Here is a 24,216-nt window from a genome sequence, read left to right as displayed (position 1 = left end):
ACGGACTGCTAATACTACATACTGCTGTACTTCAGTATTGCACTATATTGTAACAATAATCCTTAGGCAGGGTTTCATTAGAATACAAAGATGGTAGCCCATCGGCACACTGGGATCATGTTCGGACATGCACTAGTAAAGGAACCGTTTAAATGGCGCAGCTAGAGACTGACAGCAGCATCTAAGCTGGTAATCGCCAAAGCTGAGCGCTAGCTCCGGTTACTGCTGGCTGTATAATACCGCCGACACTCATACACACATACCAATACATGAAACTGTGTGTGTGTGTGTGTGTGTGTGTGCGCGTGTATCAGCTGTTATTTTTTTTGGGGGGGGGCATGGGGAGCTCTGTAAAGAAACCTGGATTGAATAGTGTTTTAATAATGGGTCAGAAAGAGCATTTCAAAAAAAGTGCACAGATTTTTTTTGTTTCTGACACAGATTACGCAAATTATGACTGCACCTTAGAATATCCGTTTGAAGTATTTTCTACACCGTGGACTGTAACTATAACGAGGCAGAAGGTTTCCACCCGAATGTACAAGTCGTATCTTTACTGCAAGAGCAGTGAGATTATGAAAGTCTTTGTTGGGAAAGGTGGTCAGGATAATTCACAAAATTATAAGAAAGGATCTGAATGCCTTCCATAAGTATAATAGCAATAATCCTGGATCACTAGATATGTGTCGTTCATCCAGGGACTGATGTGGATTTTGTAATCCATGCAGTACTACTTACTTTTCACATTGCTATAATCATCTATTAAATTCGCCCTGCAATGTGTATATACTATAAACTGTGCACTCCAGATAAGTGAGAAATTTGCCCCTTACCGGCCAGCATGGCAGGGTCCACCAGTGTATGTTTGGAGATGGTGATGAGTTTGCTGAGGAGATGCACAGTCATTTCCTGGGTGGACACAGAGGTAAAACCCTTCAAGAAGAGCTGCTGAAGACCCGGAAAGTTATTCCATTTGAGTTTGTCCTGCACAGTCTCAATCTTCTCTCGGCTCTCAGATTTATCCAGAGGCATGTGAGTAAGCAGCTTGTTGAGTAGCTTCAATGCAAGTAAGTACTCATACTCGTAGTCCGATTCCAGCAAGGACGCGGCTATCCAGAAAATGGTGGCCATTAGGTTGGTTGGATCAGTAGTTGGCTGCAGATCATGCACTCCTCCCTCTCGAAGAGAGGAAAGGCTTCTAGTCCTTGCTAGGCTGCCTCCGTGATTTATCCTGCCATCCATTATATCCAGTGTGTTACTTCGACGCCGGTCTCCTCTACGGTCAGCCATTAAGCTTAGCCGCAAAGAATTGCTTCTTGTGTTGTTGCAATAAGCCATAAAGTTCCCACTACTTAAAGGACTTGTGCTTAGGTTCAGCTGGCCGGTGCTCTTCCGGTTCAGAGCATTCTTATTGCCCATCATCGGTTCATGGTTGGATGTCCTAAAATGCAATATATTAAATACATGTATGAATCGAAATGGCCTTTATTATAGATAAATAGGACTTAAAATCATAATCTGAAAAGCAATATAAAAATAAATCCAGACTTACTGAGCAAGGACAGACAGGAGGTCATAATGCTTCATGCTTTCCGACAGTGTGTCTATGGCTGACTCCAGTGTTAGGAGAAGCTCAATGACAAAACCCTGGAAAAAATTATAAAATAATACAAATTTAACAAACCGTTCTATCTAAACCAAATTTCATTAGTTGCACTAACTTCTGAGGCAGTATTCAGAATAAACTTGTACACAGAGTATAATGACCGTTCTTTAGAAGCACGGTATCTAGTGTGACTACAGATCAGGACAAGATAAGAACTTTACTAAAGGTACCGTCACACTAAGCGACGCTGCAGCGATACCGACAACGATGTCGATCGCTGCAGCGTCGTTGTTTGGTCGCTGGAGAGCTGTCACACAGACAGCTCTCCAGCGACCAACGATCCCGAGGTCCCCGGTAACCAGGGTAAACATCGGGTTACTAAGCGCAGGGCCGCGCTTAGTAACCCGATGTTTACCCTGGTTACCAGCGTAAACGTTAAAAAAACAAACACTACATACTTACCTTCAGCTGTCTGTCCTCCGGCGCTCTGCTTTCCTCTGCACTGTCAGCGCCGGTCAGCCGGAAAGCAGAGCGGTGACGTCACCGCTGTGCTTTCCGGCTGGCCGGCGCTGACACAGGATGCAGGAGGAGTGCAGAGAAGCACAGCGCCGAGGACAGACAGCTGAAGGTAAGTATGTAGTGTTTGTTTTTTTAACGTTTACGCTGGTAACCAGGGTAAACATCGGGTTACTAAGCGCGGCCCTGCGCTTAGTAACCCGATGTTTACCCTGGTTACCAGTGAAGACATCGCTGGATCGGTGTCACACACGCCGATTCAGCGATGTCAGCGGGAAGTCCAGCGACGAAATAAAGTTCCTGACTTTCCCCAGCGACCAACGATCTCCCAGCAGGGGCCTGATCGTTGGTCGCTGTCACACATAACGATTTCCTTAACGAGATCGTTGCTACGTCACAAAAAACAGGATTTTTGGTTGCTTACCGTAAAATCTGTTTCTCGGAGCCTTCATTGGGGGACACAGGAACCATGGGTGTATGCTGCTGCCACTAGGAGGCTGACACTATGCAAATAAAAAAGTTAGCTCCTCCTCTGCAGTATACACCCTACCGACAGGAAGTAGGATATTCAGTTAGTGAGAAAGCAGTAGGAGAAGCAACGTGTAAAAGAGGAATAATAATAATAATAAACTTTATTTACATAGCGCCAACAAATTCTACGGCGCTCCATAGATTAACAGTTTCAAACACTCGAAGAGTGTTCAAAGAACTCAAACGTATACAGTAAACAGAGCTGTTCAACTTGGGAGGGTGCTGTGTCCCCCAATGAAGGCTCCGAGAAACAGATTTTACGGTAAGCAACCAAAAATCCTGTTTTCTCTATCGCCTTTCATTGGGGGACACAGGAACCATGGGACGTCCCAAAGCAGTCCCTGGGGTGGGAAAAACAGACTTCCATCAAGTCCGAGGACTCACCACTGCCGCCTGCAGGATCCTTCTGCCCAGGCTGGAGTCCGCCGTAGTTCGGCGAAACGTGTGAATGGAAGACCAGGTGCCGCTTGCAAAGCCGTCAGCGATAACCCTGTGACGTACCGCACTGGAAGCGCCGACTGCCCGGGTAGAGTGAGCCTTTATCTCAGGAGGGGGCACTCTTGTTCTTGACCCGGTAAAGCTTCCAAAATTGCCGATCTGATAGAGCGAGCAATAGTCGCCATTGCCGATCTGATAGAGCGAGCAATAGTCGCCTTGGAAGTCGGCAGGCCTCTACGCACGCCATCAGGGATGGCGAAAAGAGAATCCATCTTTCGGAAAGCGGCTGTGCTAGCTAGGGAGATCCTCACTGCCCTGACGAGGCCCAGCCTGTTCAACGATCACTCCAGAGGATGAATCGGAGCTGGACAAAAGGAAAGGTATAACGATGTCCTCGTTGAGGTGGAAAGATGAAAACCACCTCGAGAAAGGAAGGAAGGCAGAGGCCTGGGACCACCTTGTCCTGGTTTACAATAAAAAAAGGAGGTCGGCAAGAAGCGGCCGCCAACTCAAAAACGCGGCGGATCAAAAAGATGGACCTGAGAAAAGCCACCTTCCGAGATAGAACTGACAGGGAAAACTCCCTGAGAGGCTCAAAGGGGGGAACCCCTAAGCACAACCAATCCAACCTTTAAATCTCATGAATCCACAGAGGCCCTGTACGGAGGGACAGCGTGGGCTACTCCTTGAAGGGAGGTCTTAACCTGTGGCTGAGAAGATAACGTCTTCTGAAAGGGAAGAAGAGCGCAGGAACCTGGTCCTTTAGGGAACTAAGAGCGAAGCCCGAATCCAGCCCTGCCTGAAGGAAAACCAAATGGAAGGCAGGGAAAAAGGACATAGGTGAAAAGTGGTTGGACTCGCATAAACGAAAGTAAGCCTTCCAGGTACGATAGTAGATCCTGGAAGACAAAGGCTTCCCAGCCTGGATTATAGAGTGACTCATCTGGGCCGAAAGGCCGGACGCTCTTAGAACTGTGGAGTCCACAGCCACGCCGTTAAACTGAGCGACCGATAATTCGGGTGGCAGATCGGACCCTGAGACAGCAGATCGGGTCCGCCCGGAAGACACCAGGGGTGTCCGCGGAAGATTGGCGATGTCTGCAAACTAAGACCTCCTGGGCCAATCCGGGACGATCAGAATGACCGGCACCCATCCAGCCTTGATATTTTTCGACAGCTTGGAAAGCAAGGGAAGGCGTGGGAACCGATAGGGGAGCCCGAACTGCGACCGAGGAATGGCCAGAGTGACAACACCACTGTGAGAGGATCACGGGACCCTGGGCCGACCCGAGGGACCTCCTGTTCAATGGGGACGCCATGAGGTCCACCTCTGGAGTCCCCCATCGAAGAGCAATCCGATAGGAAACCTCCTGAAGTACCATTCCCCTGCCGCGAGGCCCTCGCGGCCGAGGAAGTCGGCGGCCTAAATGTCCACGCCGGGGACATGCACTGCGGAGCTCACCAGGACCGTTGCCTCTGTCCAAAGGAGGGTCCTGGAATCTCGGCCGAGGCCAGCGAACGCCGAGTCCACCCCTGGTGGTAGACATATGCACTGCTGTGTCATTGTCTGTCTGGATTCGAATTGGCAGGCTGCTGAGAATCCTTACCCAGTGAAGGAAAGACAGAAAAGATGATCCGGGACTCGAGGACATTGATCGGCAAAGGAGGCTCCTGCACCGACCAACAACCCTGAAAAAACAGGAGACAAAGCCCCGTGCCTCCGCGAGCGGACGGGCGTCCGTAGTCACCACCTGCCAGGGAACTGGAAGGAAGGATATGCTGTGAAGGATCTACTCTGGGATAAGAGAAGTGACCTCGGCCACCAGTCGAGGAACCATTTGACCTGGGAGAAAGCCGGATCGGACGATGCAGGGAGAAGACAGACCTGTACCCTGCGATAAAATAGCCTGCTGAAGAAGTCTTGAAAGAAACGGGCGAAGGGCAAACTGCTTCCGATGTTGCAACCAAACCTCCTTAGGGCCGAGAACCCTGGAGCAAGCGAACTTCCTGACAAAGGAGGGATATCCTGTCCTCGGGAAGGAAGACTCTGGTCCGACAAGTGTCGAAGAACATGCCCAGAGATACGAGACGCTGAACAAGACGGAACATCTTCCTGTTGATGAGCCACCCGCAACGGTTAGAATGTCGGAAAAGATGGATAGACTTTCGGGAGCCTGAAACCGAAATTCCTGAGCCTCCATGAAAGTGATTACTGAACGAGGGAATATCATCCTGAAGTGTCTCCGACGAAACTTCCTGTACAGCAAATGGAGATCCGGACTGGGACGAACCTTGCTGTCCTCTGTCAGTACAGAAAGATTCGAAGAGAAGCCTGTGAACCGATGAACCATTCCTGTTCTGGGACGGGAACGTTTACCCCAGATTTAAGGAGGGAAACAATGGCTGTAGAGAAACCCGGGACTAGAGCGGGGTCTCTTGGAGGTTGGGATTTGAAGAAAACGATCCCAGGACCGTGAAATGAAGATTTTGTATCTAGAGGATACAAGTGCCCTGGCCCATGCGCCCTCCACTGAGGAGACCCAGACGTCCCTGAGGAACAGGAGACGGTTGCCCGGTCTGAGAAACGGGCTGGGGTCTAGTCGTGGGTCATGCCTAGGTGGAACTTCCAGTCCTGGACCTGGAGAATCCACCTTAGGAGTAGCAGGCACGCCAGGAAAGAGTGAGTCGAAGAATACCTTCTTCTATCTAACGTGCCAGTGGCCTCTGCTGTTACGAAGAGGAATCTGATGCCGCAAAACTACGAAAAAGGTCAAAAAGACCGAAGTAGCCGCCTAAGGGGAAGTAGGCGAGGTCTGGAGAAGGGGACTGGTGCCGCCAGTGTTGTCCTTAATAAATTTGGTCCAGCTTGGAACCGAAAAGGACGTGAACCCTGAAAAGGCAGGCTCGTAAGGGACTTCTTTGATGACTCTTGAGCCAAACAGTGCGACAGCTGGCAACAACATTACTGGGCGCCTGTGCGGCAGAAGACGCGACGTCCAGGGCACAAATTATTCCCCGGCGTGAGAAATCTGGGAGGCAAGTTCCGCCAGCCGACCTGATGGAGCTCCAGCTTGAATGCCCCAACGGAGTTGTTTAGCCCCTCGGATACAGACTTCGAAACCCAAGTGGAAGCCCAAGCTGGGCATTGGGATGATGCGGCAGTTTTGAGAGCCGACTTCACGAAGGATTCCATGATCCTATCGATGGAATCTTTCAGAGCCGCCCACCGGACAGCGTAAGGACTGTGTTGGTGGCAAGTTTAGCAGTTCTCTAACGCCTCTCATTCCGGTTGGCAATGAGATCCGGAGGAAAGAGATATGAGACTCCAAGACGCTTGTCTCTTTGAGAACGTCTGGTCGAATTCGCTCTTTCTCTGGACAGAAGCTCCTTGAATTCAGGATGAGGAGCAAATACCTTGGGAGGTAGCTTGGACCGTCTAAACGAAACCGCCTGATCTGCGGGTTTCGTAGAGGAATCTTTGATGCCACAGGTCTGATTGGTCGCTCCAATGAGGCTTTGAACCATATCCCTCATGTTAGCGATTTGGTTCGAATCCGGCCCCAAATTATCCTCCGAAGGCGTATCAGAGAAAGCCTCGCCTGACTCAGGGGAGGAGGATCGGGAGGACGCCGACTGCAGAGGAGGACCGAGTGTCGAGATGGAGCGAGAAAAGGACTCAGACTGGCATTCCTGTCTGGACCTTTTTCAGCTAGCCTTGGAGGGCTCGGACGGAGCTTCCTGCGACCCGATGGCTACTGCGGGGGTCTGCAGGGGTAACCGATCCAGCACGGACACCAGGGTTAAGACACCCGTGTTAGATTGGCCACCGATTGAGACGGAGAGGAGGCCCAGCCTGGGACTGGGGAATCACTCTCGGGCGGATCGGCCGGGGGATCCTGGGCGGTGGGCACAATCGGGTTGCTGCAGGAGTAGGAAGACGAGAATGGCCCCCTTTTTTGCCCGAGTGGATAGAGGGCGGGGGGGGGGGGGGGATCCGGAGGACGCTGTTCGGCTTGATAGGATGGGCCTCCGGTAAGAAGTCGTCTTTTAGGCAGGAGGGTGATGTGAGCTCCTGCCGCAAATTGGACCGATCTGCGGATGTGACCGCGGTATGGGCTCCTGAGATGTGGCGACGGATGTCTGTCATGGAGGAGAGGTGCATGTAAAGGAGTCCCAAGATGGCGCCAGTGGGCGGAGAGAAGGCGGGCCGCAGTGAAAATGTCGGGCGGGAGAAAAGCCCGCCCGATGAGAGAAGAAAGGGGGCGGAGTCCGGCACCGGAAGTAGGCCCAGGCAGAAGCCGGGGCCTAAATTAGCGATCGGTGCCGGCATGGAAGGGCCGCAGCGGTGAACAGTGCGCCGCAGAAAGCGATAGGTGAGCGGCCGCCTACAGCGGCGGGAGTAGCGCAGCCGCTGGTCCAAAGCGGTGAGGCGGTCTGGCAAGCCGCCACGCTGAGGGAGGATGCGCGGCGCTGTAGGCGGCCAGAGGGACGCAGCTGCAGGGGGCCCGATTAGCGATGCGGCGGCCGCGCTGAAAAGAAATGAACAGCCGCATACAGCGGCCGGAGCAGGGAAGCCGCAGCGATGCGGCGGCTGGTAAGCCGCCGCGCTGAAAGGAAATGAACGGCCGCATACAGCGGCCGGAGCAGGGGAGCCACTGAGGGCCGCGCTGAAGCTGGGGCTGGATAGAGGGCGGGGGGTGGGGGGTGGGGTGTGGTAAGCCTGCAGGACCCGAGGCGGGAATGTCCCCCCCTGAGCACGGCCACGCAGATAGCGTGCCCGGACAAGAAGCGGCGCGGTGTTCCATAAAGGCAGCCGCGCCGGAACAGGGGACAGGGAGGCCGCATCCACGGAAGTGGCGCGGCTGAAAAGAGATGCGATTCGCATCAGAAAACCCCTAAATAGGAACCCCCTTTTTAGGATCCAGGGAAGCCACAGGGTGGGGAGGGAAAATACTCACCTAAACATCCCCCGCCGGTACTAACCTGGAAGGAATGAGACGTCCACGGAGCTGATGGACGTCCTCGTCTCCTCCGACCGACAGGCACTGGTGGGCGAGTGGGTGGGGGACGGAGCCAGGACCGGACTTCTAAGCACGCTTGTGTGCTAGGATCTTGGTCCTGGTGAGGGATCTATGAGGATACGGGGTGGCAGTACACGCCGTACTCATAGTCCACATTGTGGGACTACAGGTGTGACTGTTCACCCTGTATCCCTCCGGAAAAACCTGAAAGGAAACGACGCACATTGAGCTAGATAAGGGTCTAATGAAAGACCCGTGTCCACCTCCTACTGACACTAAGCTAAACTGAATATCCTACTTCCTGTCGGTAGGGTGTATACTGCAGAGGAGGAGCTAACTTATTTATTTGCATAGTGTCAGCCTCCTAGTGGCAGCAGCATACACCCATGGTTCCTGTGTCCCCCAATGAAAGGCGATAGAGAAAGCAACGATATCGTTAACGATATCGTTATGTGTGACGGTACCTTAAGTTACAAAAGTTTGGATTTAGATTAAAAAGAAGGATGTTCAGGATTAGGGTACCAGAGACATCCTTAAGATAGATCAATTTTAGATCTGTAAGGGTCCAACTGCTGGCCAGTCTTGTGGCTGCAGAAGTGCACATAATACATAAAAAAAACAATGCAGATCCCTATGCTGAGTAGTAGCTGTTCCCAAATCACATTTTAAGGACCTGAGCTACATAACCTGAGAGCGGACAGTACACCGTGCATGGAGCTCTGATGTTCCAGCTCTGCGCACTGATTACATCTGGGGGCCACCAGACCCTCTAATAGATGATCAGTGGGAGAACCAGCAGTCGGACCCCTGCAGATCTGATATTGATGACCTATCCCAGCGACAGGTTATCTAGATCAATAGTCCTAAACAGCATTTTTAATTCTTATTGTAAACTGAAAAGTGGTGCTGATCACCACACAATGATAAATTCTCCTCTGACCCATATAAAATATTGGTTTTCATTACAAATCATAGTAACATAGTAACATAGTTAGTAAGGCTGAAAAAAGACATTTGTCCATCCAGTTCAGCCTATATTCCATCATAATAAATCCCCAGATCTACGTCCTTCTACAGAACCTAATAATTGTATGATACAATATTGTTCTGCTTCAGGAAGACATCCAGGCCTCTCTTGAACCCCTCGACTGAGTTCGCCATCACCACCTCCTCAGGCAAGCAATTCCAGATTCTCACTGCCCTAACAGTAAAGAATCCTCTTCTATGTTGGTGGAAAAACCTTCTCTCCTCCAGACGCAAAGAATGCCCCCTTGTGCCCGTCACCTTCCTTGGTATAAACAGATCCTCAGCGAGATATTTGTATTGTCCCCTTTATATATATATATATATATATATATATATATATATATATATATATATATATATATATATTAGATAGCTACAAGATGAAGCCCCATGTACATACCATGGTTGCATAGTACAGAAAACTAAATGTATCACAAAAATAATTAAAAAAAATTAAATACAAGTTACCTGAGCCTCCTCCCCTGCGTCCCCTACAGTTTCTACCAATCTGGAAAGGACATCTGAAAGTGTTTGTGCAGAAAGAGGCTGCTTGAGGGCACGGAAAATCTGGAAGGACCTTCCAGCATAGTGGCGAGATGAGCAAGACAGCGCCGTCTGCAGGGACACCTCACTCAGATGTTGTTCTAGCTGGAAACCTGAAAGGAAATAAAATAAGAAGCGATACCCCCATCCATGTAATAACTGCAGCACCCCGGTATCACGGACGAAGGGCAGGGAATGATTCCGGTGTCTTCCAATACTAGATACTATAGAAAAAGTCCCGACACTGGACTGATACTATGGTGGGGAAAATAAATATTTGATACACTGCCGATTTTGCAAGTTTTCCCACCTACAAAGAATGAAGAGGTCAGTAATTTTTATTATAAGTACACTTTAACTGTGAGAGACTGAATATAAAGAAAAAAAACCCCAGAAAATCACATTGTATGATGCACACTAGTGCATGCCCTTATCATTTCCCGCCTTGACTACTGCAACCACCTACTCTCTGGCCTCCCCTCTAACACTCTGGCACCACTCCAATCCATCCTACACTCTGCTGCACAACTAATCTACCTGTCTTCTCGCTACTCCCCAGCCTCTCCCCTATGCCAAGCCCTTCACTGTCTTCTAATCACCCAGAGACTCCAGTTCAAAACCTTTACAGTGACATACAAAGCCATCCACAACCTGTCTCCTCCTTACATCTGTGACATGGTCTCCCGGTTCCTACCTACACGCAGCCTCCGATCCTCTCAAGACCTCCTTCTGTACTCCCCTCTCATCTCTTATTCCCACAACCGCATCCAAGACTTCTCCCGTGCTTCCCCCATACTCTGGAACTCTCTACCACAACACATCAGACTCTCGCCTATCATTGAAACCTTCAAAAGGAACCTGAAGACCCACCTCTTCTGAGAAGCCTACAGCCTGCAGTGATCCTCAGCTTACTGAACCGTCGCACAACCAGCTCTACCCTCTCCTCGTGTATCCTCACCCACCCCCTGCAGACTGTGAGCCCTCACGGGCAGGGTCCTCCCTCCTCCTGTACCTGTATGCCTTGTTTTTCTGCTCATGTTTAATTGTATGTCTATATTTGTTCCCTTTTCATATAAAAATGTATAATAATAATACTAATATATAAATTAATTTGCATTTTATTCCATGAAATAAGTATTTGATCACCTACCAACCAACAAAAATTCTGGCTCTCACAGACTTGTTCGTTTTTCTTTAAGAAGCCCTCCTACTCTGCACTCATTACCTGTATTAACCTGTTTGAACTCGTTACTTGTATAAAAAACACCTGTCCACACACACAGTCAATCACACTCCAACCTCTCCACCATGGCCAAGACCAAAGAGCCGTCTACGGACACAAGGGACACAATTTTAGACCTGCACAAGGCTGGAATGGGCTACTGACCAATCGGCAAGCAGCTTGGTGATAAGGCAGCAACACTTGGCATAATTATTAGAAAATGGAATAAACACAAGATGACTGTCAATCTTCCTCGGTCTGGGGTTCCATGCAAGATCTCACCTTGTGGGGTAAGGGTGATTCTGAGAAAGGTCATGAATCAGCCCAGAACTACATGGGAGGACCTGGTCAATGACCTGAAGAGAGCTGGGACCACAATCTCAAAATTGCAAAATCGGCATTGCATCAAATACTTATTTTCCCCACTCTGTAATTTACTGAAAACAAAACAAAACAAAAAAAATCAGGAAAGCCTAGATACCACCCCCAGGTTAGACACATACCTGACCTACAGTGCTTGAAGACAGTGACCACATGTTTTAAAAATGCAGTCAGTTGCTCTGCACTTTTAATTGTTGGATTTTTCGCAGAAACATCTTCATGGTTCCATAGAGGTCCTCGTTTCCTAAAATGCAAATAGTAAAAATAATAAGTGCTTTAACCCTTAAACACAATTACTTATGTCATTAATATGTTCCTGGTCAGGGTGCTTGTACACAATACAAGATTTTCCTGGAGCATCAAACAAACATTAAAGGACGGATCGCCCATCAGTCATTTAACACAAGGTGCGTCTTGGTAGAGAAATGGGTGTTTCTTTGAGGTTCTGGGGCTTTTAATATACTGGACTCATATTTTTGTGTGTAAAATTACAAAGCCCTGAACCCATTATACATTAGAAGCAGATTTTTAAATTGCACTACTTAAACACTAAGCATATTTATACCTTCCAACTCTTCCCTCGCACCACCGCTGCCGCCAATCAGTGGCTCGTGGTATCTATATTAATAAGGTCCCTGAGATCACTGATTGTTTTAGCGGTGATGTCCACTGTAGTTGTGATGTCACTGCCGAAGCCTAAATATAGGACCTGGAGCAACTTGAAGCTTTCGTTGGGCCCATAGAGGGCGAGTACTATTGGTCTGCCATTTTATGTGATTCCAGTCCTTTTGGGGACCACGTTTTAGAAAGTGAAAACTCTCTTTAAAAGGCCCCCCAAATATATAAGGTAATTTACTAAACATGGCTATACTAGTGTGCAAAATGAGAAGATGCATACCTTGATGTAATGAACTCGATGAGCGTTTTGACTTTCTCATCCTGCTCCACGGAGAGATCTGTCTCGTTGAGGATGCTCGTATGCAAGTGAGGAACAGCAGAGCTTGTATTCCCCAAGCTGATGCTAGAAGAGGTAGAACTTGAGCTGAGCCCTGAGTCCGTCATGGGGGAAGGCTGGTATTCAGGAATAAAGTCATTAATACCTGAAAAAGCAAACAAAATAAGAGAGATGGCTCAAAATTGTGCAACTGAACGCGTCCTGCTGGTGCCGTGCACGATACCGGACACGTATGTATTGCTTTACACAAAGGATGGCGACTTACCGGTGCAGGAGAATTCTAGATGGGCATTGCTTTTTACCGTCAGCACCCGAGGTTCATTGCACTCCCTATTCCTGAGGAGGATGGAGGCCACACTCTGCACGCTGCTATTAGATCCCACCACAATCAGCAAGTGTAAAAGCAGACGCTTGCAATGTTCGTACACTTCTGGGTGGTAGTGGTCGAAACCTAATAATGATAAAATCGCAAACACATCAGAAACTAGCAGTGATAATTATAGGTTTCTCTTCACCCTAGTCTAATCAGCAACTAAAATCTACACCCTAAAAGCACAAAAAGCCCCTCCATGCATCTAGCATAAGAGGAGCTTGGAGAAAGCCCCCGTTAATGGCTTGAGATTATGCAGTTTGAGGTGCACAGGAGCCTGTTATTAGGTTTTTGGAATGGAAGAATTAAATGAAGGCCTGATACTTCTCCTTCCTGCTGGTTATCGCCCGATAATCACTATGTGATGTTCCAGTCTAAATGGCCATTTACACTGCACGAATATCACAACAGAGCTCTTAACCTCTTCCCGACCTGTGACGCCACGTAGGCGTCATGAAAGTCTGTGCCAATCCGACCTGTGACGCCTATGTGGCGTCATGGAGGGATCGCGTCCCTGTAGATCGGGTGAAAGGGTTAACTCAAATTTCACCCAATCTGCAGGGACAGGGGGAGTAGCACTTCAGCCTAGGGGGGAGGCTTCAACCCCTCCCCCTCCCCCCGTAGCTACGATCGCTCTGATTGGCTGTTGAAAATGAAACTGCCAATCAGAGCGTTTTGTAATATTTCACCTATGAAAACTGGTGAAATATTACAATCCAGCCATGGCCGCTGCTGCAATATCATCGGCCATGACTGGAAACCCTGATCTGCCACCGCCACCGATCTCTTCCCCAGTCCTCCGTCCTGTGCTCCGCTCCCCTCCGTCCTCCTGTCCGCTCCCCCGTCCTCCTGTCTACTCCCCCCTGTGCTCCGATCCCCCTCCCTCATACTTACCGAGCCTCCCGATGTCCGTCCGTCTTCTCCATGGGCGCCGCTATCTTCCAAAATGGCGGGCGCATGCGCAGTGCGCCCGCCAAATCTGCCGGCAGGCAGATTCGTTCCAGGTACATTTTGATCACTGTGATAAAACCTATCACAGTGATCAAAGTAAAAAAAAAAAGTAAATGAACCCACCCTCATAGGTAGGAACAATAATAAAATAAAGAAAATATATTTACTTTTATTTTTCCACTAGGGTTAGGGTTAGAACTAGGGTTAGAATTAGGCTATGTGCACACGGTGCGGATTTGGCTGCGGGTCCGCGGCAGATTGGCCGCTGCGGATTCGTAGCAGTTTTCCATCAGGTTTACAGTACCATGTAAACCTATGGAAAACCAAATCCGCTGTGCGCATGGTGTGGAAAATACCACACGGAAACGCTGCATTGTATTTTCCGCATCATGTCAATTCTTTGTGCGGATTCCACAGCGTTTTACACCTGTTCCTCAATAGGAATCCGCAGGTGAAATCCACACAAAAAACACTGGAAAACCGCGGTAAATGCACAGGTAAAACGTAGTGCCTTTTACTTGTGGATTTTTTAAAAATGGTGCGGAAAAATCTCACACAAATCCGTAACGTGGGCTCATAGCCTTGGGGTTGGAATTAGAGTTAGGGTTGGAATTAAGCCTAGGGTTGGAAATAGGGTTAAGATTAGGCTTGTGGTTAGGGTTATGGTTAGGGGTGTGTTGGGGTTAGGGTTGGGATTAGGGGTGTGTCGAGGTTAGGGGTGTGTTGGGGTCAAGGTTGTGATTAGGGTTATGGCTAGAGTTGGGATTAGGGTTAGGGGTGTGTTGGGGATAGTGTTGGAGTTAGAATTGAGGGGTTTCCACTGTTTAGGCACATCAGGGGTCTGCCAACGCAACATGGCGCCACCACTGATTCCAGACAATCTTGCGTTCAAAAAGTCAAATGGTGCTCCCTCCCTTCCGAGCCCTGACGTGCACCCAAACAGTGGTTTACCCCCACATATGGGGTACCAGCATACTCAGGACAAAATTAGCAGCAACTATTGGGGTCCAATTTCTCCTGTTACCCTTGCGAAAATAAAAAATTGCTTGCTAAAGCATAATTTTTGAGGAAAGAAAAATGATTTTTTATTTTCACGGCTCTGCATATAAACTTCTGTGAAGCACTTGGGGGTTCAAAGTGCTCACCACACATCTAGATAATTTCCCTGGGAGGTCTAGTTTCCAAAACGGGGTCACTTGTGGGGGGTTTCTACTGTTTAGGCACATCAGGGTCTCTGCAAACGCAACGTGACGCCCGCAGACCATTCCATCAAAGTCTGCATTTCAAAACATCACTACTTCCCTTCCGAGCCCCGACGTGTGCTCAAGCAGTAGTTTACCCCCACATATGGGGTATCAGTGTACTCAGTACAAGCTGGGCAACAAATATTGGGGTCCACTTCTCCTGTTACCCTTGTGAAAATAAAAAATTGCTTACTAAAACAATTTTTGAGGAAAGAAAAATGATTTTTTTATTTTCACGGCTCTGCGTTATAAACTTCTGTGAAGCACTTGGGGGTTCAAAGTGCTCACCACACATGTAGATAAGATCCTTGGGGGGGGGGGGGGGGGTGTCTAGTTTCCAAAATGGGGTCACTTGTGGGGGGGTTTCTACTGTTTAGGCACATCAGGGGCTCTGCAAACGTAACATGATGCCCGCAGACCATTCCATCAAAGTCTGCATTCCAAAACGTCACCACTTCCCTTCCGAGCCCCGATGTGTGCCCAAACAGTGGTTCCCCCCCACATATGGGGTATCAGCATACTCAGAACAAACTGGACGACAACTTTTGGGGTCCAATTTCTCCTGTTACTCTTGAAAATAAAAATTGCGGGCTAAAAAATAATTTTTGAGGAAAGAAAAATGATTTTTTTTTATTTTCACAGCTCTGCATTATAAACTTCTGTGAAGCACTTGGGGGTTTAAAGTGGTCACCGCACATCTAGATTAGTTTCCTGGGGGGTCTAGTTTCCAAAATGGGGCACTTGTAAAGGTACCGTCACACTAAGCGACGCTGCAGCAATACCGACAACGATCCGGATCGCTGCAGCGTCGCTGTTTGGTCGCTGGAGAGCTGTCACACAGACAGCTATCCAGCGACAAACGATCCCGAGGTCCCCGGTAACCAGGGTAAACATCGGGTTACTAAGCGCAGGGCCACGCTTAGTAACCCGATGTTTACCCTGGTTACCAGCGTAAAAGTAAAAAAAAAAAACACTACATACTTACCTTCTGCTGTCTGTCCCCGGCGCTGTGCTTTCCTGCACTGACTGTGAGCACAGCGGCCGGAAAGCAGAGCGGTGACGTCACCGCTCTGCTTTCCGGCCGCTGTGCTTACACAGGGCAGAGGAGCAGAGCGCCGAGGGACAGACAGCGGAAGGTAAGTATGTAGTGTTTTTTTTTTTTTTTTAAACTTTTACGCTGGTAACCAGGGTAAACATCGGGTTACTAAGCGTGGCCCTGCGCTTAGTAACCCGATGTTTACCCTGGTTACCAGCGAAGACATCGCTGAATCGGCGTCACACACGCCGATTCAGCGATGTCAGCAGGAAGTCCAGCGACGAAATAAAGTGCTGGACTTTCTGCAGCGACCAACGACATCACAGCAGGATTCTGATCGCTGCTGTGTGTCAAACTGAACGATATCGCTAGCCAGGACGCTGCAACGTCACGGATCGCTAGCGATATCGTTTAGTGTGACGGTACCTTAAGGGAGCTCCAATCTTTAGGTACACATGGGTTCTCCAAACGCGACATGGTGTCCGCTAACGATTGGAGCTAATTTTTCATTCAAAAGTCAAATGGCCCTCCTTCCCTTCCGAGCCTTGCCATGTGCCCATACAGTGGTTTACCCCCACATGTGAGGTATCGGAGTACTCAGGAGAAATAGCCCAACACATTTTAGGATCCATTTTATCCTGTTGCCCATGTGAAAATGAAAAAATTGAGGCTAAAAGATTTTTTTTGTGAAAAAAAAAGTACTTTTTCATTTTTACGGATCAATTTGTGAAGCACCTGGTGGTTCAAATTGCTCACTATGCATCTAGATAAGCTCCTTGGGAGGTCTAGTTTCCAAAATGGGGTCACTTGTGTGGGAGCTCCAATGTTTAGGCACACAGGGTCTCTCCAAACGCGACTTGGTGTCCGCTAAAGATTAAAGCCAATTTTTCATTGAAAAAGTCAAATGGCGCTCCTTCCCTTCTGAGCCCTGTCGTGCGCCCAAACAGTGGTTCCCCCCCACATATGGGGTATCGGCGTACTTAGTACAAATTGTACAATAACTTTTGGGGTCCAGTTTCTCTTTTTATCCTTGGGAAAATAAAAAAAATTGTTGCTGAAAGATCATTTTTGTGGCTAAAAAAGTTAAGTGTTCATTTTTTCCTTCCATGTTGCTTCTGCTGCTGTGAAGCACCTGAAGGGTTAATAAACTTTTTGAATGTGGTTTTGAGCACCTTGAGGGGTGCAGTTTTTAGAATGGTTTCACTTTTGGGTATTCAAATGTGAGGAGGTCCCTAAAAAAATGGTTTTGTAAATTTCATTGTAAAAATGAGAAATCGCTGGTCAAATTTTAACCCTTATAACTTCCTGGCAAAAAAAATTTTGTTTCCAAAATTGTGCTGATGTAAAGTAGACATGTGAGTAATGTTATTTATTAACTATTTTGTGTCACAAAAATTATCGACCTAAATTTACCACTAACATGAAGCCCAATATGTCACGAAAAAGCTATCTCAGAACCGCTAGGATCCGTTGAAGCGTTCCTGAGTTATTACCTCATAAAGGGACACTGGTCAGAATTGCAAAAAACGGCCAGGTCATGAAGGTCAAAATAGGTTGGGTCATGAAGGGGTTAATAGCGCTCACTTCCTGACAATCATGCATTGTAAACAGTTTACCCAATGAATAAGTAAAACTGGTTTGTTGGGCAAAATGACATTTTGTACTGCACAACAAAAAATCAGCATTCTCGCGAAGCCAACGCATCGTCTTGTGTAGGCAGGATTCACGATTCTGAGAAGAATGGCATCCTATGTGCGCATCAGAAGTGCGGTCTACCTGAGTAAACTGGCTTCTAATACCTGCTGACTGGCAAGCAAGTCGCTGGTCGGCATCCATTTAACATTGCACATCGCGCAGTGCAAGCAAACCGTAACATTTCGCAAAGAGCGGTCAAAAAATTGCTAAAATTTCACTACTGGATCACTCCAGACCATAAATATGAGAGAAGCCAGTAATTAGAATATGTGGGAATTATCTTTGCTTAATTGCAAGCCTAAGTGGTTCTTCTCATGATAGCGGGTCAGTAGCGCACAGCTCCTTTGCCTCCAGCTTGCCGGGGGCTATACGCTCCAGAATGACTGACAGTTCAGGTCGGCGGCATGGCTGAAGTGCTGGCCTGAATGATGCAATCTCCCATAACTGCAAGTAGAGGCAACGTGGCCTCTTCAACATCAGAGAAGGATAGGGGCACTGAAGCAGGCAGGATTTAGTTATCCAACTAGCTTCAGAATAGCACTTGCACGCTCTATAGCAAAGTGAATGCAAGTGCATGATTTTTGCCTAGGAGACTGGCCACTGCTGATAAGCCTGCAGAGGTGATCGGTGGCCTAGGCAATGATCAATTCACTACAGAATTAAAAGTGACTATTCTTGACGACAGAGGATTTTTAATAAGAGGTAAATTGGAAAACAGCTTACTGATTTATGATCACGAGAAACTTCCCTTCAAATTCACAGCTGACAATTCCAAAATTAAAGACAACCACCGATGTCAGCAAAATATAATAAAATCAACATCGATGTTACATAGGGATTTTTGTGTACTCACCGTAAAATCCTTTTCTCCGAGCCATTCATTGGGGGACACAGACCGTTGGTGTATGCTGCTGCCACTAGGAGGCTGACACTAAGTGATACAAAAAAAGTTTGCTCCTTCCCTGCAGTATACACCCTCCTGCTGGCTCTCAACTAACCAGTTCGGTGCAAAAGCAGTAGGAGATCAATAACAACATATGAGCATATAGCATGTGAGATTATATATGAGAGTATAGCATGTCAAATTATAAAAACAAGCACAAGCTAATAACGGGGTGGGAGCTGTGTCCCCAATGAATGGCTCGGAGAAAAGGATTTTACGGTGAGTACACAAAAATCCCTATTTCTCCTTCGCCTCATTGGGGGACACAGACTGTGGGACGTCCCAAAGCAGTCCCTGGGTGGGGACAACAATAGATCAGGCCCTGTGAAACCGCTACTTACAAGTGCGCCACCACGGCCTGCAGAGTCCACCTGCCCAGACTCACATCTGTGGAAGTGTGGTAATTATAGTGCATCAAGAATGCATGCGGACTGGACGAATCCACAAGCTTGCAGCCGTGCTTGCCGACGTCTGGTGCCTAGAGCCCTCAGACAGGGAGATAGGCTGACATCTAGCACGGAAGGGCTCCTGGATGGTGAAACGAATGCACCAGGCTAGCATGTCTGATGAAACGGCTAAACCCTTCCTGTGATAGTTAGGAAGCCTTTTTCTTACCGTCGGGAAGCCAAAATAAAGTGTCCAACCTTCGGAAGGACGCCGTCCTCGATACGTACCTACTCGGGAGCACTCACTTCGTCCAGATTATGGAGAACCCATTCTGTTTTGTGGACTGGAACCGAAAGAGATGAGAGAAGGACGATGCCCCTGTAACAGTGGGAATATGATACCACCTTGGTAACAAGGGAAGGGGATGGCCTGAGGGCAACCTTGCCTTGATGGTAATAAGGAAAAAAATCTGAAAGAACAGAGCGGCAAGCTCTGAAGACTCATCAGGATGACAAGAACGCAGAGAAAAAAGGGAGCGACTTTCCCCTGATAGTAAAGTCTGTCCGGATCAAAAAAGGAGTCTACTGTAAGATCCCCAGGACGATTAAGGTCCCAAAGACCTAACGGTATGCGGTAGGGAAGAACCACAGGTGAAGACTCCCTGCGAGGAAGTCCATATTTGCAGTTTTGTTGCAATAAGACGGAAAAATACTAGTACTACAAGCAAGAAATTCTGAAATGGTCAGTGTGGGTCTCCGGGGATCACTGGGGCCCTTCCTGCTTCCAAAAGATCTCGGAAGTAGTGGAAGAGGGGTTATGGAAATTGGTTCCATGCACTGCGATGCTCTTGCATCTCGAGGGCGAACCATGAACTCGAGTACATTGGCGTTCAGTTTGGACGCCATCTGACCTACATCTGGAGTGCTCCAGTGAAGGCAGATCTGATGGAAGACTTCCGGATGAAGTTCCCACTCACTTGAGGAGAAACCCTGATGGCTGAATATGCCAGCCGCCCAGTGTTCTACTCCAGGGATATGTACTGTTGAGATCACCGAATGATAGATCTCGGCCCATCAGAAAGTGTGAGGTACCTCGGCCATGGCGCTTAACTGTGGGTACCTGCTAGATGATTGACGTATGGCACAGCTGTGGCATAATCCAATTGAAGACGGATGGGGTGACCCGCCTGAAGGCAGTGGAGCTGCTGTATGATTAGCCGAACCGTTCGGATCCCCAGAGCAATGATCAGGAGAAGAAGACTGGCATTGGTATTCACTAATAACCATTGGACTAGGAGAAGGCCCTGGATGAGGAAGGAGCTCAGAGACTACCGTTTGAAAGCCTGACTGACTTGCTGAAAAGGAGCAGAGGGAAGGAAACTGCTTCCATTGTCGTCACCATTTTTCCTCAGAACCCTCCTAGCGAATCGAATGAACTGAGGGGATAAATGATCAAGTGCGCGAGCTCCCTGTTGAAGGGCACCGACCTTGACTCGAGAGAGAAAGAATTACCATTCTTCTTGTGCAGGATCATCCTCAAAAAGGATCTGCTGGGCTGGAAATTAGGAAAACTTGTCTAAGTTTATCTGCCAGCCCAGGTGAGAGGGTATCGCAAGTGATATAGAGGACTCAGCGTAGTCCTGGAAGAGCGGCTAGAAAGTCGACCAAATAGGGCAGGACGACCATGCTTCTAGGGTGCAAGAAGAACATGGCAACCGCCATGACCCTTGCGAACACTCTGGGTGCGGTAGCCAGGCTTAAGGGCACGATCGTGACTTGAAAATGCTGTTCGCGAACGGAAAAGCTAAGTGATTACTGTAGAGGGGAAAAATAGGAATGTGAGGGTAAGAATCCCTAATGTCGATGGATGCCAGAAACTCCACCTTTTTCTGTTGAAGTAATGGCTGAGCGGAGGAACTCCATCCGAAAAAGGAGGACCTTGTCAGAGGTTGTTAAAAGTTTGAGGTCCAGAATTGGTCTTACTTTTCATTCTCCCTTTTTGGAACCAAGATCCCTTAGATCTAGACTGTCCTGGACAATACTTCCACTGCTGGTTGGGTCTGTAGAAAAGATACGATCCCTTGTTAGTCTCCCGCTCAGAAGATTTGATTGGCCAGCTGTACTGTCTTGGGGAAAGGTTACTTGTGTGAATCGAAGTAGTTAAAGGTCTCTGACCAGGAGACTATTGCTCAAGCAACCCACAAGACGGAACGAACCAGATTTGCTATCCGACCGTCTGTGGTATTTTAATTGATGATAAATCGGGCAGGGATACTGGTAAGTATACCACAAGAAATTCTACCCGGTTAGTCTGCCAAGTGGGAGAATGCGGGGCTGCATCCAGCAGGTCAGGAAAAAAAAACGTCTCTTGCCATCGTCGTGCAGAGTAGAAAATTAGGAACCCTCGAGGGTCCTTAATGGAAAGGAATCGTCCGCCTTCTTGCATCATCCGCTAAATAGTGGTGATGCAAAGAGGGGTGCTCAGATGCCAAAAAGGGGTGCCTTTGTACATCCCCAGAGTTGAGGTCCCCGACTGGACAGGGCAGGTTGTCTGGCGTTAGGCCTGGATGCAGAAGAGGATACATGGAGGCGACACTCCAATGTGCTCGTCTGTAGATGGTGTGGGGAGATCGGTGCCCTTTAAAGGACCCGTCACCCTTAAAAATCAGACCAGGTATGGCATCCCATGTAGAGGCTTCTGTCCAGTGAATAGCTCGTCAATTTGGTTGATGATATAAATAAGCGAGTCCATCCTTTTCTGAAGCTCTGGCAATCCAAGGCAATATCCAATCCATATTCAGAGCCTTGTTCTCAGCAAATCATTGGGGAGAGATCACGAAATGAAACTTCCGTTTTCTAGATGCCTGTACGATTCTAGACGCCTGTACGTTTCTACAATACTTGCGGCCCCTGCTACACGACGGCTCCCATGTAGGAGAGGGACCATGTGTATATCGGTCCTGCGAACACTCCGAGCCACAGAGGGTTCACGGAGGGGTTCAATCTCTTGGTCAGAGAAACCATGGATTGCGGTTAGTGACAAAGTCCACTGAAGGGGACTAGGTACTCTGGGATAAACTGGGATTAGCGGCGGAGGGCTCCTGAGCTCATTAAGGGTGACCAGCTTCGGATTGATCATGTGCCCTTAAGACCAGTGAATACTGGTCATGTGCCTTTAAGACCAGGGAATACGGTCGTGCGCCTTTAAGACTAGGGAATACTGGTCGTGCGCCTTTAAGAAGAGGGCATACTGTTCATGTGCCTTTAAGAGCAGGGCATACTGGTAATGTTAAAAACCAGGGCATACTGGTCATGTGCCTTTAAGACTAGTGCATACTGGTCATGTGCCTTTAAGACCAGGGCATACTGGTCTTGTGCGTTTAGGACCAGGGCATGCTGGTCATATGCCTTTAAGACCAGGGCATACTGGGGAAGCTCCTTTAAGACCAGGGCATGCTGGTCATGTGCGTTTAGGACCAGGGCATGCTGGTCATATGCCTTTAAGACCAGGGCATACTGGTGAAGCTCCTTTAAGACCAGGGCATGCTGGTCATGTGCCTTTAAGACCAGGGCATACTGGTCAGGTACTTCCCTACCCGGGTACTGATGCCCTGAGTCGTTGTGCCCTTTTAATGCAAAAACCGTCGCCCCTGTGTGAGCCGCCCGGGTGGACCAAGATGGCCACCGGGAGTTGCAGAGGTGGTAAAAACTCGCAGAGAGCGAGAAGCGCAAATTCGGGGGCGGAGCCAGACAAGATGTGGGCGGAGCCTCAAGACTTCCATGAATAGGCCCAAGCCAGGGTCTAAATTTATGCAGCTGGCGGGCGGTAGAAGTGAGGGGAGTTGTAGTGGCCGAGAAAATTGAGTGTTCCCGTGGCAGGCGAGAAGCGCCAGAAAAGCAGGCGGAGCCACCTTAGCGCACCATAGTGCGGGCGCGGCTTCCGGGTGAGGTCGGTGCCTTTCAAGGGACCCGTCGCCCCTAAGAATCAGCCCAGGCCTGGCATCCCACATCGCAGGAGAGGGTACGGAGAGGCGACACACTCCGTGCTCGCCTGTTGATAGTTTGGGGAGATCGGAACCTTTAAAGGATCAGTCGCCCCATTCGTTTGCGGCCTACACATTGTCTGAAGCCGGGGGCTAAATTTTTGCAGCCAGCCGGAGCGTTACCTCAGGGGAGGTGGGCCACAGGGCAGCTGAGGCTGCCTGTCAGCATGTGAATATCCCACTGCAGAGGCCCATCGCTGACTGGATCCACTCACCATCGGTGCGCGTCCCGGCATGGAGCCGCCGCGGATGACTGGGTATTAGCGCCGAGGAAAGCGCTCTCTATTGTTCTGCTGCAAGTCAGGTATTGCAGCGTGGACGGTGCAGGGATAAAGGTGTAAGCCTCAATCGACCATCCCTTTGTTAGGGAGGTGGAGAGGAACCGTCCGCCTCCTTGTGCCATCCGCTTTCAGTGGTGGAACAGTGGGGGCTGCTCGGACGCCATAGAGGGGCCTCTGTACATCCACGGAGTTCAGCCCACGGGTGGATAGGGCCAGTTGTCCGGCATTAGGCCTGGCTGGGGAAGAGGGTACGTGGAGGCGACACTCCATGTGCCCGTCCGTTCAGGTTGCGGGGAGATCGGTGCCCTTGAAGGGACCCGTCGCCCCTAAGAATCAGCCCAGGTTTGGCATCCCACGTCGCAGGAGAGGGTACGGAGAGGCGACACTCCGTGCTCGCCTGTTGATGGTTCGGGGAGTTCGGAACCTTGAAAGGATCCGTCGCCCCATTCGTCTGTGGAAAAAATAAAATCTAAAATAAAAAATGTAAAAGATAAAAATAAAATAATAAAGAGTTTTGGGTCTGAATAGCAGACCTGTCCGTGTCTGAGAGCCAGCAGGAGGTGTATACTTAAGGGGAGGAGCGAACTTTCTTTGTATCACTTAGTGTCAGCCTCCTAGTGGCAGCAGCATACACCCACGGTCTGTGTCCCCCAATGAGGCGAAGGAGAAATATTTGTCGCCCACTGATTTAAATAACATAATATTAATCGAGCACAACCAGTGAAAGGAGTGGAATTCCATGTTGGTAAAAACAAGCAGTTACCTATAAAGATGGCATGGAGTAAGAGATGTAGGTAGCTGCCCCACTCCACCTTCACACTATGGTCAGTGATCAGATCGGTCAGGAGGATCACAGCTATGTTGCACCTGCAAAATATTTTAGGTAGTTAAAGTAAAACAAAATCCCTCAGCCATAGATTCAGACTGGGACCCAACAACAGTACAGTCTACAACTAATGTAAGAATACAGAACATATGACTGGTAAAGCTGGGACTAGTACCGATGCAGTGATGTGCCAGGGCACGGT

General features: G+C 48.8%; 1 protein-coding gene across 8 annotated transcripts in view; it reads right to left on the bottom strand.

Moving 5' to 3' along the window:
• Positions 1–24,216, bottom strand: part of FRYL (FRY like transcription coactivator) — a 409,884-nt gene that overhangs the window by 58,615 nt on the left and 327,053 nt on the right. For all 8 annotated transcript variants that reach the window (XM_069744494.1, XM_069744495.1, XM_069744489.1 and 5 more), the window contains 7 exons: positions 23,952–24,055; positions 12,505–12,690; positions 12,183–12,384; positions 11,407–11,528; positions 9,607–9,794; positions 1,553–1,647; positions 834–1,441 (listed from right to left, as the gene is read on the bottom strand). In XM_069744494.1, the coding sequence (XP_069600595.1) occupies positions 834–1,441; positions 1,553–1,647; positions 9,607–9,794; positions 11,407–11,528; positions 12,183–12,384; positions 12,505–12,690; positions 23,952–24,055 (1,505 nt within the window). The remainder of the gene's footprint in view (positions 1–833; positions 1,442–1,552; positions 1,648–9,606; positions 9,795–11,406; positions 11,529–12,182; positions 12,385–12,504; positions 12,691–23,951; positions 24,056–24,216) is intronic.

The sequence above is a fragment of the Ranitomeya imitator genome, chromosome 1 (assembly GCF_032444005.1).
Source record: "Ranitomeya imitator isolate aRanImi1 chromosome 1, aRanImi1.pri, whole genome shotgun sequence".
In the NCBI taxonomy this organism is placed as follows: domain Eukaryota; kingdom Metazoa; phylum Chordata; class Amphibia; order Anura; family Dendrobatidae; genus Ranitomeya; species Ranitomeya imitator.
The sequence above is the reverse complement of the archived record's forward strand: the minus strand, read 5'-3'. Positions and strand labels throughout refer to the sequence as shown.